Source organism: Rhinolophus hipposideros, assembly GCF_964194185.1.
Source record: "Rhinolophus hipposideros genome assembly, chromosome: 9".
Lineage (NCBI taxonomy): Eukaryota > Metazoa > Chordata > Mammalia > Chiroptera > Rhinolophidae > Rhinolophus > Rhinolophus hipposideros.
The window spans coordinates 18682231-18696078 of record NC_138055.1 but is presented as its reverse complement, the minus strand read 5'-3'; the positions used below and the strand labels follow the sequence as shown (position 1 = coordinate 18696078).

Below are 13848 nucleotides of genomic sequence, written 5' to 3'. Positions count from 1 at the left end.
TTTCTCTGAGACTTAGACTACCTCTGTCTCATTGTCTCTACTGCTGTTCAAGTTGCATATAGTAAGTACTTTGTGCCTCTCTCATAAAACTTATATTCTAACTTGAATGCTACTTACATCTACCATATTGTTTCCGGAAGACATTCCTAGCTCTTAATTTTACTTATATATCTTATGGAACTTTCTTTACGTATTGGTAGAAAAAACAAATGACTTATCAATGAGGATAATCATACTTAAAATATTCCTTAAAGATAAGATAAATATCATATATTATAGATGCCTCTTCTTATAGTACATTTCATTTACATATAAAGCATCACAGCAGAAGAAAAATTTGGAACAGAAACTCAATTTAATATCTAAAAACATAGTTTTACCAAGTTTTAAAATCTCTGAATTTTCTAGTATTATTAAGTTTATCCCTAAATATAAATTCCTAACAATAAAACTACAAAAGGTAGCAGTGGCAAAAAGAAGCCAGAGATCCATCCCTTTCTTAATAGTATTTTGGGGTAGAAAAAGAGTATGTATACATATAGCTAAAATTAAGTCTTAAAAGATAGACTAATGTAATAGTGATTCAAAATTTATACACAACATTCATTTTATCTAGGAGAAGTCTCAAAATAAGTCAGTGAATTATTAGACAGACCAGTAACAAGTCTAATGCTGCATATTTCACTCATGGAAATAATCATTAAGTCTTCTTGTAACTTACATTCGATCTGAGCTCTAGTCACTAATACCAACTGATTAAATACTAATATTTAATAACAATATTAAATTACTCATCCTAGGTAATATAATACACAGAATTTAAAACATGTGTAATTGATAAGAGATCAACTTATTAAGGAAAATGTTTAGACCAGAAACTGCAGTATTAAGACAAAGTTAAATATTGCAAAAAGTAATATTGCAAAAAAAAATGATGCAAATAAAAAATGGATGGAGAAATTGTGCTTCCACAATTTCAAAGAACTGCTGAGTCAAAAGATTCCCAAGTAATAAAAGAATCCCTTAAGGGATACTGCAGCAAGATAGTTAAACACCGTAAGAGTAATAAGGGAAACGTTGAAAACTGAGTAAAAGAAAACCAAGCCATTAAGTGGGAACAGCAGCCTGAGCAGGCAGCGTAGAAAAATAAAATTAAAGGGGTGCTGGATTAGTGACTTAACCACTTAACACTACGTGTCAAACCTTAACCTTGGGCAAGTGACAAATCTCAATGTTTCAGTAATTTCCTATTCAAAAACAGGAACAAATCCCTTCTGGTTCTAGGATGATGATACTACAATAACCAATGGACCAAAATAAATTAACGGTCTATGATTTATGCAACCCCTTTTTCAACTAAAGTTTTCAAATCAATCTTCTGAAAGTAACTTTTGCAAGAATCAATATCTGATATATTTGGAAATTAATGTGAAAGAAATGGGCACCTGTTTGATTTCAGATGCTTCTATATAGTGAACCTAATATAAAAAAAAAATCCACCCCCTAAAATTCAACTCATAATTCACTCTGCTGTAAGCATGTATTCCATAAACCAAAGGATAACCACATAAAAAGCACTGACATTGTTGTTGCCGGTCTAAATTAGTTCACAAGTGAAAGGGATCTCCATGATATCTAACAGGCATCCAAATCAATGTACCCAAAACCAACTCTTGATCTTCTTCTTCAACTGCTCCTCCTGCAGTCTTCTCCAACGCAGTGAACAGCAACTTCACCTTGCTAGTTGCTTATGTCAAAACTTTGGAGTCATCCATTACTGCTGTCTGTCTCAATCACATTTTATCTGTCAGCAAATCCTGTGGCTCCACCTTCCAAATACATCTAAAACCTGATGATATCAACAACGCACTGCATCCACGCAAGTCCAAGCCAGTATCTTTCTCACCTGGATAGTTAACACTGCTAATTGGGCCCTTGCCTTCCTATTATTTCTTTCCCACATGGCTGCAGTGTGATCCTTGGCTCCAAGCCTTCCAGTGGATTCCAATCTCATTCAAGTAAAAGCCAAGTCATTACAAGGCCCCACAACATCTGGCCTTTGATCTCATCTTTCTCTACTCACTTCACTCCTCTTCCAATTTACCTGTATCAGTGGCTCAAACATATTTCAACAATAACAAACAAGCTTCCCCACTTCTGGATCTCTGCATTTGCTTCCAACAGCTCTCTCCCAGATCCCTTTTCAAAGATCACCTTCTCAAGTAAGGCTTCTGGAATCAACAGATTGAAAATTGCAAACCAAATCCCTACGACCTTGCACTTCCTACTTGCTTTCCTTATTTTTTTTTCAGTAGCATTTATCACAAACTGATACAATGTACTTCGCTTATTTAGTTATTCACTATCAGCCTCCTATTCTTAAAATATAAACTCCATGGAGGGCAGGGATTTTTGCCCCAGCCCTATGGACCAGTACTTGGCACAAAGTAGCACTCAGTAAATATTTGTTTAATAAATGACTAGTATATCTAATGTCAAAACCAACATTATCAAGATTATTTTAAAAATAATACTGTCAATTTAAGTAACCAACGTTACTTTAAAAAAAAAATCCCCAAATTTATAAAAGTAAATTTATGTATAATCCTAAAAGGTAGCATTTAACTCAATCTTTTCCCAGTTGCCTAATCCAAGTAAAACAAATCTGGCAAATTTCAATGGCAATATAGCTCTAGAAATAGGTTACATTTAGTGATCCTATTCCTGCGTCTTATGCCAGAATGGGAGTTACTGAAGTTTCCCAAGAGCCGAGACCATATCTTACCCATCTTTGCATCTCTAATGCCAAGTGCTCAAGACCTGATATACATAAACTTAAAATTTATTGATTGAGCTTTACCATGAAAGTGAACGATGTAAATAATGAGCCTATCGATAATTATATAAAATTATCATTTGAGAAAATAATTTCCGACAGTCTAATCTATGTTGTATTTCCTTTTCAGAATGCCAAGTACAGAACCAATTATAGACCTAGCAGTATTTATCTCCAATTACATGCACCTTAACTTCAGCAATTCACTTCCATTGCCCTATCTGACATTTTGTCCTAAGCTTGGCCTATTCTACCACTAAAATATTAAACTTCAATGTGACACTTTCAGACAAAACCTCCAATCCTTCCAGTTCTTTCATTTGTTTTTCTCAACTGCTCTTCCACCTAGATAAAATTTCTAATCCTTGGACGATTCTTATGCAACCTAAACCACCCCATCAACACATGGTGAGGCATTCTAAATTATCATCTCTTTGCCATTCAGTCACAATATATCTTGCAAGTGGTCAGCACTTCCTAATCTCCTTGACAAGTATCCCAAATATTTAGCAATTTCCTAGACCACCCTCACTTTCTATATGTTCCTTCCCCTTAGTCATAGTTTAGGGAACATGACTTGTTAAAACAGTCAAGTAATTTCTCCTACCTAGATCCTTGGAGCCAGTTGGATCCAGTTCCTTTCCAAGTCTGCTTTTCTAACCTTCTCATAAATTCTGTGGGATCTTTCCAATGCATTACTTTTCTAATTAAGTTAATCACAGCCCTTCTGTAGACTCTATACCCACCCCGGACAAATGCTCCTGAACCCTGGACTTCAAAAATAAAACTGATATCCAGACATCTTTAGTGATCGTGTCCTCCTTTTGTCTGGAATTCTTTATTAGCGGTCAGTCACCTCCTGGGATGAAGTTCAATTTCCCTAACATAGCAAATGAGGCCGTCTGAAATCTAATTTAGTTCAGTGCCTATGATACCAAATGGAGCAGCAAGCCTGACTCAAAATACTAGTTCTCCCAATAACCATATCTGTTGTCTGTATAATCCTTTGCCATTGCCAATTGATCCATGGATAAACAGAAGTGGGCCAAACAGGTTCTCTCCCCCAGGAATCTGAAACTTGACAGGAAGGATCACCGATTGAGAGTTGTGAGAGATGATGGGATAGCACCTTAGCAGTGGTTCTCAATCAAGAGCGATTCTGCTCCCCTGGGTACATTTAGCAACGTCTTTAGACATTCACTGTCAAGACTGTAGGAGTGCGATGGATATCCAGTGGGTGGAGATCAGAGATGTTGCTAAACATCCCACAACGTACAGAGCAGCCCTTCACAACAAAGAATTATCTTGTCCAAAATGTCAATAGTGCTGAGGTCCAAGAACTCTTCCAATGAGGTTCTAGGGAATTGGCTGGTTTCTGCCCTTCCCCTGATTCTGTGACCCACCTGGATAGCTTTCTGTTACATTTACCTTTCTACCTAAGTTAAACAGAGCAGGTTTTGTTGTTTGTAGACAAAATAACCTTAACTAGCACCGTAACCCTAGTTCAGTCATCTGACACACATGTGTACACTTTAAACCAGTTTCTCAACCTCAACTATTGACATTTGGACCAAATAATTCTTTGTTGTGGGAAACTGTGCTGTGAATTGCAGGATGTTTAGCAGCTGCCCTGGCCTCTACCCACGAATTGCCAGTACCCTTAGCCCACCCATCCCCCCAAGTTGTGACAATCAGAAATGTCTCCAGACATTGCCAAATCTCCCTGGAAGGACAAAATCACCCCTGGTTGAGAAATACCGCTTTAAACTGCACAAGGACTCCACTCAGGTGTGGTGTATGTCTGTCCTGCCAACTCCCACGCCCCAGTAAACTTTGTGCCAATTATAGTCTCCTTGGGCCAGAGTGAAAGGGGGGAGGGGAAGAGGGAGCATCTGTATCTGCCTCTTCCCTACCCCTGTGAAGGCCCTGACTTAAATATACCCCATCTTCCAGCTTCTATTGCCCCGTGTTTGCCTTTGCTTGAGCACGCATGTACGCGCACTCAGCAACAGATAATGAGGCCTGGAGCTGAAAGGGAGCCCGTCCTCTTCTTTTCTTTCTTATATTTCTTCTAACTTTTCTTTAGAACTTTCCATTCCCTTGCGGAAAAAAAAACACTCTTTTAGAAAAGCCTCCAAAGCACATTCTGTGCCTGTTACAGTGTGAAAGATCAGAGTAATTTCTCCTTCAAAGACTTCCTGTTTCACTTCTCTTAATATTAACAACTCCAACCCCACACAACCACTTACACAAATGTGCACACACACTCTCCCTCCCTCCCTATCAGTTTCAGATTAGTTCCAAGTACACAAACTAATTTTATAAACAATGCAAGAGTTGCTTGGGACACAAACTAAACAACAATTAGGCAAGGAGTAAGTATATAGATTTACAGGTGTCACATATAGTTCAGCATTTACTCAAAGCATTTGTTAATTTCTTAAGAACAGTTCCTCTTTCATACTGTTCCGATATACCAGTTTATCAAGCACCTATATCCAGGTAACACTGGCTTTAATCTTACAATTTTACCACACTCCAGTCTCAAGGCTCAGAGTATGCATTCTCTTCCTCCTGTTTTCGCCTAGATAGCCTTCTCCCTTATAAAGGAAGATCCCCTATACACCCATAAATGATCACGTTCCTAGTCCTTCCTTTCCAGGACACCAAAAGCACATTTACTCAATGATTCAATTACCCACTGCTTCCTAACACCACGGGTAAAATGTGATAATATTGGTGGCATACTGTATTGCCTCAGTTAAAAAAAAAAATAGCAATATGAGGGAGAGAGTCAGTTGATTGGTGCCATTCATCCATTCATTCAAAAAACAGTTGCTGAGTGTACGTTATGCTAGAATCAAAACAAAAATCCTTACCATCATGGGGTTTACATTCAAGCGGGGAAGACAAACAGCAAACAATACATATTGTGACAGATGAAGATGAATGTTACGAGAACAGTGTGGGCGGCCAGGTAAGGCCTCCTTTGAGAAGGTGCCATGGTTGCAGCCACTGGCCACAGGAAATGTCTACTATTGGAAAGTAACGTGTTCTAAGTATTTCCTGTTTAAAACGTACTAAATTGTATTCCAGAAGATTACATCAACATAGGGACATCTTCATTACTGGAAAATTTGTAAAATCAATCTTGACCCATGTAATTTCAAAACTTCATTCCTATTTGAACAACTATTGTTTATCACAACACCCACCCTGTTTCACCTACCGTCTCCTTTAGATTTATAACACCATCAAGTTAACAGCAATAGCAGCAGTTAATCAAGAACATGACTTTGATACTCTTCAAGTCACCAGAGTTGTTTTGAAATATGAAATGATTAAAAACTTAAGTGTTTCAAACACTCAGCTCTAAAAAAAAATCCTCATTACTATTTACAATACAGATATTAGAAGTCACACAGATTTGAAAATAATTCTAAGGACTCAATTCTAAATATATGGGTGTTGTTTATTTTGTGAAGTAAGCCATTACCTTGCCTATTAATTTTTGAGTCCTTCTCAACTGTTCTACAAGAGAAACTCTAAGGCCCTAAGACGTTCGTTGATAGAATTAACTTTCCTCCCATGCATCTAGAATACAACGATTAATATCTATGTACCATCATCCTTGGAAAAGTAAGAAAACAGACATTCAAATCATTTTCTGAGGTCTGAAGATTCTGTGGAACTGAGTATGAGAAAGGCTAGAGGATATCTGCTAAGTCAGATCTTACCTAAATAATAGATTAAAAATAAAGATAAAACCTTCTTCCAAAGTAAGTTATTCATATGGACCATATGTACAATTTAAAAAAAAAACTTTCCAATTAGTGATACTTAAAAAATGTATATTCACAAATGCCGCTATAATTTGTTACGTTGAAAAACTGTTATGTCTTATTCAATGTTATGTCTTATTCAATTAAGTGTGGAAAATATTTGCTGAATCAGAGAAACATTGATTTTGTTCCCCAATATATAACCTGTGGTATATACAACGATCTGCAGAATGAAGAATTGTCTTTACAAGTATATTATACCCAAGCCTTTTCCTAAAATGAGTTTAAAAACTAACCATCAACTCACAAGTAACAGAGAAAAGGGTCATAACCAAGCGCTTTGGATTCACTGTTAACAACTTGGAAACAAGATCCTACATTTAGCCCGTGTCTGAGACAAATATGGAGAAGCCAGGAGCAGCAAACTGCCAGCTTTACTGAGTCATGTTTCTGACTAAAACCGCATTATGAAATGGAAAGAATGACAACTCGAGGGTTCATCACCAAAGATGTTGACTCCCTGACTTGACGGGTCTCGGATTAAAAAAGCAAACACACACACACACACACACACACACAAAAACTGTTTCCTAAGAACGACCTGGGGCTAAAACGACTCCAGAAAGAAACTGCCAGAGCTGGGAACTCTGGTGATTTACCTAAAACAAATCTTACCCGTGCACACAGGCACACCCTCTAGCGCATCAGAGCCGGACGGCACGGCGGGGTGAATGCAGAACGATGACCAGGTTAACATTTCGCTACGACAAGCCTCAGCCCGAGGAGTCCACACTGCGCCCGACGCCCTCGGCTAACGGCACCGCTCGGCTCCGAGGGGAGGCGAGCACAGAGCTCAGGTTCGTCCGACCACGGAGCCCGGGCGCTCGGGTGCCGCCGGGCCGTCTCCAGCCTCCGCGCCGCCCCGCTCAACAGGGGCTCCCCGGACGCCCCCCGACGCTGCGTCGGGGGCGATCTGAGCCCGCCGTCCCCGCCCGCCGCCCTCCACGCTCCTCCGCGAGCAGGCCGGGGAGAAGCCGTCCAGGGGCTGCCTCGGGAGGCCAACCACTGGCGGGAGACCCGGGGCCGCGCGACCCCTGCCCCGACTGGAGCAGGGACGCCGAGGCTCGCCTCTCGCACGGCTGCCCGTCTCCGCCGTCCCGGAGGCTGCACGCTGCCTCCGGTGCCGACTACGGCGGAGGTGCGCTGGCCCCCACGCCCGAGGCTGTCACTGACCTGGAGAGGTGTTTCAGGATCTGTTTTTTGATGAGCCCAGCCATGGTGTCGGGGCGGGAGGCACCGCGCTCTCTCTCCGTTACTCACTAACTCTTCTCTTTGGGGCCGTCTCCTTTTTGTCCGGGTTAGCCCGGCCGGAGGAGAGGCGCCCGAGCGCTCACGTCCAGGAGAGACCCGAGGCCCCGGCTGAGGCCACAGGCGCCGCCGCTGCCGCCGAAGAGCGGGAACATAGCGCTCAAGCCGCCACCGCCGCCGCCAGCGCCATCTTGGCTGCAGCATCACCTAAAAGACCTGGGGGAGGGCAGGAGCGCTACGGCCTGGAGGCGGGGCGAGCTCAGGGTGGGCGTGCTCGGGGCGGGGCGAGCGCGGGCGGGGCGGAGCCACGCGGACTTCCGGCAGACGCGGAAGTTAGGCGTCCGCCGTCCTCGTTCAGTCCTTGGGCCGGGTCCTCCTTTGCTCAGACGCTGTTGGACGCTTTCACTCCCAATCCCAAGACCTTCTTGGGCGTTAGTCCTCCCTCGCCACCGCTGGACTTGTTCCTGCCTCCTTCACTGAGTCTCCTTTCACATCCTACTGTTTTATTTCCTCAGATTTTCTTCCACAAACGTAACCGCTTTCTTTGCTCTCTTCATCTACTCAGCTTCCTTCATGTTCTTGCTTCAGTTTCTTCTCCTTTGCTAAGATATTCTGCTTTCCCCTGGCGAAATGCTGTATAATGCTTCCTCTGGTGATTTCAATCCTAAGGGAAGAAAAAGTTGACAACAGGCCCTAATGGAGTATAGGACCTGGGGGTTAGAAGACCTAAATTCAAGCCCTGGCTCCAGTATTTTTCTAGCTGTGGTAATCTGCAGAAAACAATTTCCTGATAACGTTTAACCTCATTTTAATCATCTATAAAGTAGGTTAAGCATATCAACCTTTTCCTCCTCACTAGGTGGTTGTACCTAACGCAATAAGGATGTAAAATTTCACTCAAAAATTTCTATTCAAAGGAAGTTTTTGAAATAGCAAGGGGGAGCTATTTACAGCTCCGCACCTTCACCCCACCCTGCCCCAAACCAACATTTTTCAGAGGTGAAAATGGTCCCCCAGTGATGTCTAAAAGAGGAAAAGAAATTATACGACTTCTGAGAGATGTGTCGGGAAGAGGCGGGGGTATGAGTTGGGAAAAGGGGGTAGTTTTACCCATAGTCCAACAACCTGGCCCTTTTGGAAGAGAACGGAATTGACTACTCACTCATTTAATATTTATCATGTACTGTAAACTAGACACTATTCAAATAACTAGGGTTGCCTAAACGAAAACAAACAAATGTTTCTGCCATCAAAGAGTGAACAGCCCAGCACAGAAGGTCAATTGCTAGTGCTGAGCCCTTGAGCCTCTGCCATTAGACTCTGCTTCAAATACTGGTTCAGACGCTTTGTAGCTGCGTAAACTTGGGCAACTTATTTAATCTCAGCCTCTCTACATAATGACTGTTGGAGTAATGGTAGGTAACTCAGAATGTTGTGAGAATTAAATGAGACGATGCATATAAAGTGAATGTCTAGCATATGTCAAGCTCTTAATAAATGCTATTATTATCATTAACATAATTAAAAACAGGAACAAAGTGCTGTGAGAACACAGAGGAGGGAGTGATTCTACCTGGTTGAGTCAGAGATAGACTTATAGTGGAGATATCATTTCAATGATGCAAATGTCAGCTTAATGTGTCAAAAGAATGGGCCCTGAAACTAAAGACTTGGACGGGAAACCTAGCCCTGTAGATAGTTAGGTATGTGATCATAGGAAAGAATGTGATTTTTTTTTTCCTGTGTGATCATGGGAAAAGAATCTCTGGAGCCTTGTGCTATTTACCTTCATAAGGTTGTTGTGAGAATTAACCAAGCTAATCAAGATAAAGTACTTAGAGAGTTCCAAATACAATAAAATGGTAGCTATTATTATTAATTCACTAGGCAGAAAAGAATGTGTCAGCCAGGTGAAACACAGTTATGAAAAAGGACAGAAGTGTCAAAAGTTCATGGCTTCTAAATAGCAACTGGCCTAATGTTGTGGCTAGAACAGAATGTGCATTCCTTTTCAAAGTAGTAAGTATCAACAAATCCCACAGGTTAGTGTAGTTATGGTATATTTTCGTTGAAAAAATACATGGTAGTAACTTTAATTTTACTCCCTGGATTGAAAGAACACATAATGTCACAAAACCACCATAAATTCAGTATTTAAAATTAATTTGTTTTTGTTAATTGCTAATTAATTATCAAATTTTCAAAAAGATAAAAACATGACTGTAATACAAATATATAAATATGCATCAAAGATTTATGAACTCATATTAATGTAAGAGCCAACAAGATAGAGTATGAAGCCTATTCACTCAATATGACAAATATGTTGCATATGTTCATCATGGATTTATAGCAAAACCATATTTTTAACTACTTTAAAATTATACATTGCCAAAAAAATATATCTGAAAAGTAGTACTTATATGCTTGAGATATTTATGCTAAAACCTGGGAGGAGGAAGTGAATAGACTCAGAACTTTTACTGAACAGTCTGAACGGAAGCTGGCTCATACCGGCTCACAAGAACCTATTGCGTGCATCTCTTTCCAACTCTGTGTTCTGTGTTTGGTAACTTCAATATAGCTTGAAATCAGCCATTGTGGCAGTATTTATATCACAGACAGTGGCAAACACTACAAATCAGGGCTTGATTTCCTGGAGATCGGGTTGTTAAACATTTACCAGCACACACTTTGAGATGGGTTGAAGGGAAGTGAAATTGCAAATGTATGCATATTATTTCATAGCCAATGTCAAGCCCTGAAAGACTTCTTTGGAGAGTGTTTTTGGGGAGGGTGATCAGATTTATGATTTAGAAAACTGTCTGCTAATAATTAGGTGCCCAGTACAGAGGATAGGTCATAATGAGAAGAGAATGGAGGCAGGAAGGGCACTGAGAAAGCAGTGGCATTTTCAGGTGAGAAATAAAGCAGTTATCAATAGAGATGAAAGGACAAGGACAGAGTCTAGAGATTCAGTCAAGGATTGGAGTTGAAGGTAGTTGAGATTTCTTCTAGCTTGGAGCATTGTGTGGATATTGGGACAGATCACTAATAAAGATAAGTAGTATAAGTAGAATTAGAAGTTTTGGAGATAAAATTCAGTTTGGGATTTGTTGCTTTTAAGATTATCTCAGCATATCTGGGTAGAAACATTCAGGTTACAGTGGAAATGGAAATTCTGCTTTAGGATTTATCCGTATTTAATGATAGCTGAAGCCAAGAACAAAAATGATCCTGATAAAGGAGCATGTAAAGGACAGCAAAAAGAGAAACTTAAATGTGAAAGGGATGATAACCAGAAGGAGCGATGGGATTGAAAGAATGTATTTTGAAAGAGATGAATAGAAATGATGGCTGTTCTATGATGTAAGATTTATAAAATATTCTTTACATGTTTGTAGTAAGGGATCGTATTGATTTAATATTAGAGAAAACAGAATGACTAAAATTGGACATAATTTTGGACATCCAATGACTGGTTTTGATACGAAGTGTTATAGACACAAAAAGAAAAGAGTGTCTGACTTCAGGGAGTTTGCCATATTATGCAAGTTAACAGAGAATGATCATACGTTAAAAAGATGACGACGATAATTACTACCAGGTACTTGACTTTCATCATTTACCCTCCATAAAATAATTCTGCAGAAGGGTGTTACTAATATCATTCCATTATACAGGTGAGGAAACTAAAGCATAGAGAGGTTAACTAACCTGTCCCAGCCATCTAGTAGCAAATCCAGTATTTGAGCTAGGAGTTTGAATTCAGAGACTGTACTCTTAACCACCATGTCTTTGATTTCAGTAATAGGTACTTACTTCACGAATTGTAATGACTAAATTACTTAACACATGTAAAGCTCTTAGAACTGTTTACCCACACACATTAAGCGCCGACTGTGTATTAATCACTATCATCTTCATCGCCCAAGATTACACAGACATTTTGTAGCAGAGTCGGGATTCCAATCCAGAATTCCTTCTCTTTACCATTACGATACACGGAAGTGAGCCCAGAACATTACAGAGACACATAGGAGCACCTCATTTTATGAACGGGAACAAGAGGAAGTGTGTCAAATGTCGAGAAGCCGTTTTAGGTAAGATACTCTGTTTTGAAGCACAAGTAGACTGGGGAAGTGTGAGTGTGAGGGAAAAAAAGCAAGGCGGTTGACGGAACAGCATGTTTGTAATTAAGGGTGGTTGGATCCTACCGCAGGATGAGCAATGGCAGGGAATGAGGCTGAAGAGACCCCATATTCTACCATGCTGCCTTTGGATTTGCACTTTATTCTCCATAAATGTCACGGTCTGACCAATACTTCGAACACACACACACACACAGGCTGCAGAGGTTAGAAGAAAGTTGCCGGAGCGAGTCATTATGTGAAGTAAAGGACAAATACACAATGGGTGAAAAAGTACTACTACTCTAGCATCTCACCACGACAGAAACCACTTACGCTTGGAAGCACAGCACGACTCTCGCGGATAGGCCAGGCGGCGGCGCAACCTCTGGCTTCCGGCGTCTGCCGTTGCTAAGGGAGACCGGAAGCGCGTCCTTAAGCTCCGCCCATGCAAACCATAGAGTGCCGGAAAAATTGTGAGCAGAAGTGTCGGAAAGAGAACGCTAGGACGGCGTGTTTCGTGCTAAAATGACGACCTTAGTGCTGGATAACGGAGCCTACGACGCCAAAATCGGTTACAGCCACGAAAATGTATCGTAAGTGTGCGTTTTCTCCGAAGGATAAGGCATATACGCCTAGTAGTGTCACATACTACGCTTCATCTAGGGACGTCAGTACACTGCGGACGCCCCCACGCGGTCGCAACCTAAGCCAAAGGGATGCTCTTGTTGGAGCTAGGTGGTGGGGGTTAATTTTGGGGTTCGCGGCCCCGGAAGTGGCACGTGTGTTTCGTTTTGTAACAGGAAATTAAAATAGGCTTCTAGAGAAGCGGTTCCTCACAAAGAGGTCTGTACACAAAGTTAATGAATCCTCAGGAATCGTGGACAACATTTTGTTTGTATATACGTTTTCTTAGAGATGCGATTATAGCTTTCATCAGACACCCCCACCCACCCACCCCTCCGCCAAATGTAAAAACCACTGTCTTAGTGGCTGGAGACTTTGAAGGCTTGTGCCTAAGCCCTTCGAAGTGATCATTGGCCGACGTGGTTGATTATAGAGTCAATTAAATGCTACAATAGCGTTCATAAAATAGATGTTTGCATAAAGAATAAGCAAATTTAAAGACACGCTTTTCTTACATTCACAGAGAATTTTTTCCTTTTCCTTCCTCTCTTCTTTTTTTAAGAGGACAGTCGAACTGCTTAGGAGTGTAAATTGTTACAGTCTTCTAGAAAACATTTATCAATGTATATTGTTATCCTTTGACACAGCAGTTCTATTATCAGTTACCTAAGGAATAAGTTGCTTCATAAGAGTAAATACGGGAAGCTCTCTATTATTTATAAACATTGTGTATGGTAGCAAAAAGAAAAAAAGGAAACAAGCTAAATAAGAATACAAATTGCTTAAAATTATGATACAATCATAAGATTGACTACAATGCACTTTTTAAAATCATATCCTCAGGATATTTAAACATAGAAAAAAATGACAACATAGTAAATTAAGCATGTACAAAATAGTTTTGAACAGTATTAAATCAATATGCTTTCTCCCCACCCTATCTCTCTCCACACACGTACACGTATATAGTATGATTGATAATGGCTCTAGTTTGTCTTCCTAAACAGGTTGTGAGTTCTTGGCGGACAGCAACCATATTTAAAACTACTTCCTACTTCTGTATCCTATAGCATCTTGCTGATTGCAGATGTTTGACTTAATGGAAACTTAATTTTATGGCCAGAATTTTGAACTTGTGATTTTTATTTTTACCAGAATGGTATTA

The 13848-nt window shown here is 40.4% G+C and overlaps 2 protein-coding genes across 2 annotated transcripts in view; one reads left to right on the top strand and one right to left on the bottom strand.

Moving 5' to 3' along the window:
- Positions 1 to 8144, bottom strand: part of BLTP3B (bridge-like lipid transfer protein family member 3B) — a 79914-nt gene extending 71770 nt beyond the window's left edge. Inside the window, exon 1 of the mRNA XM_081058521.1 lies at positions 7852 to 8144. Coding sequence (XP_080914647.1) covers positions 7852 to 7895 — 44 coding nt within the window. The 5' untranslated portion in view covers positions 7896 to 8144. The remainder of the gene's footprint in view (positions 1 to 7851) is intronic.
- Positions 8145 to 12476: 4332 nt separating this feature from the next.
- Positions 12477 to 13848, top strand: part of ACTR6 (actin related protein 6) — a 27862-nt gene continuing 26490 nt past the window's right edge. The window contains exon 1 of the mRNA XM_081059511.1: positions 12477 to 12652. Coding sequence (XP_080915637.1) covers positions 12585 to 12652 — 68 coding nt within the window. The 5' untranslated portion in view covers positions 12477 to 12584. The remainder of the gene's footprint in view (positions 12653 to 13848) is intronic.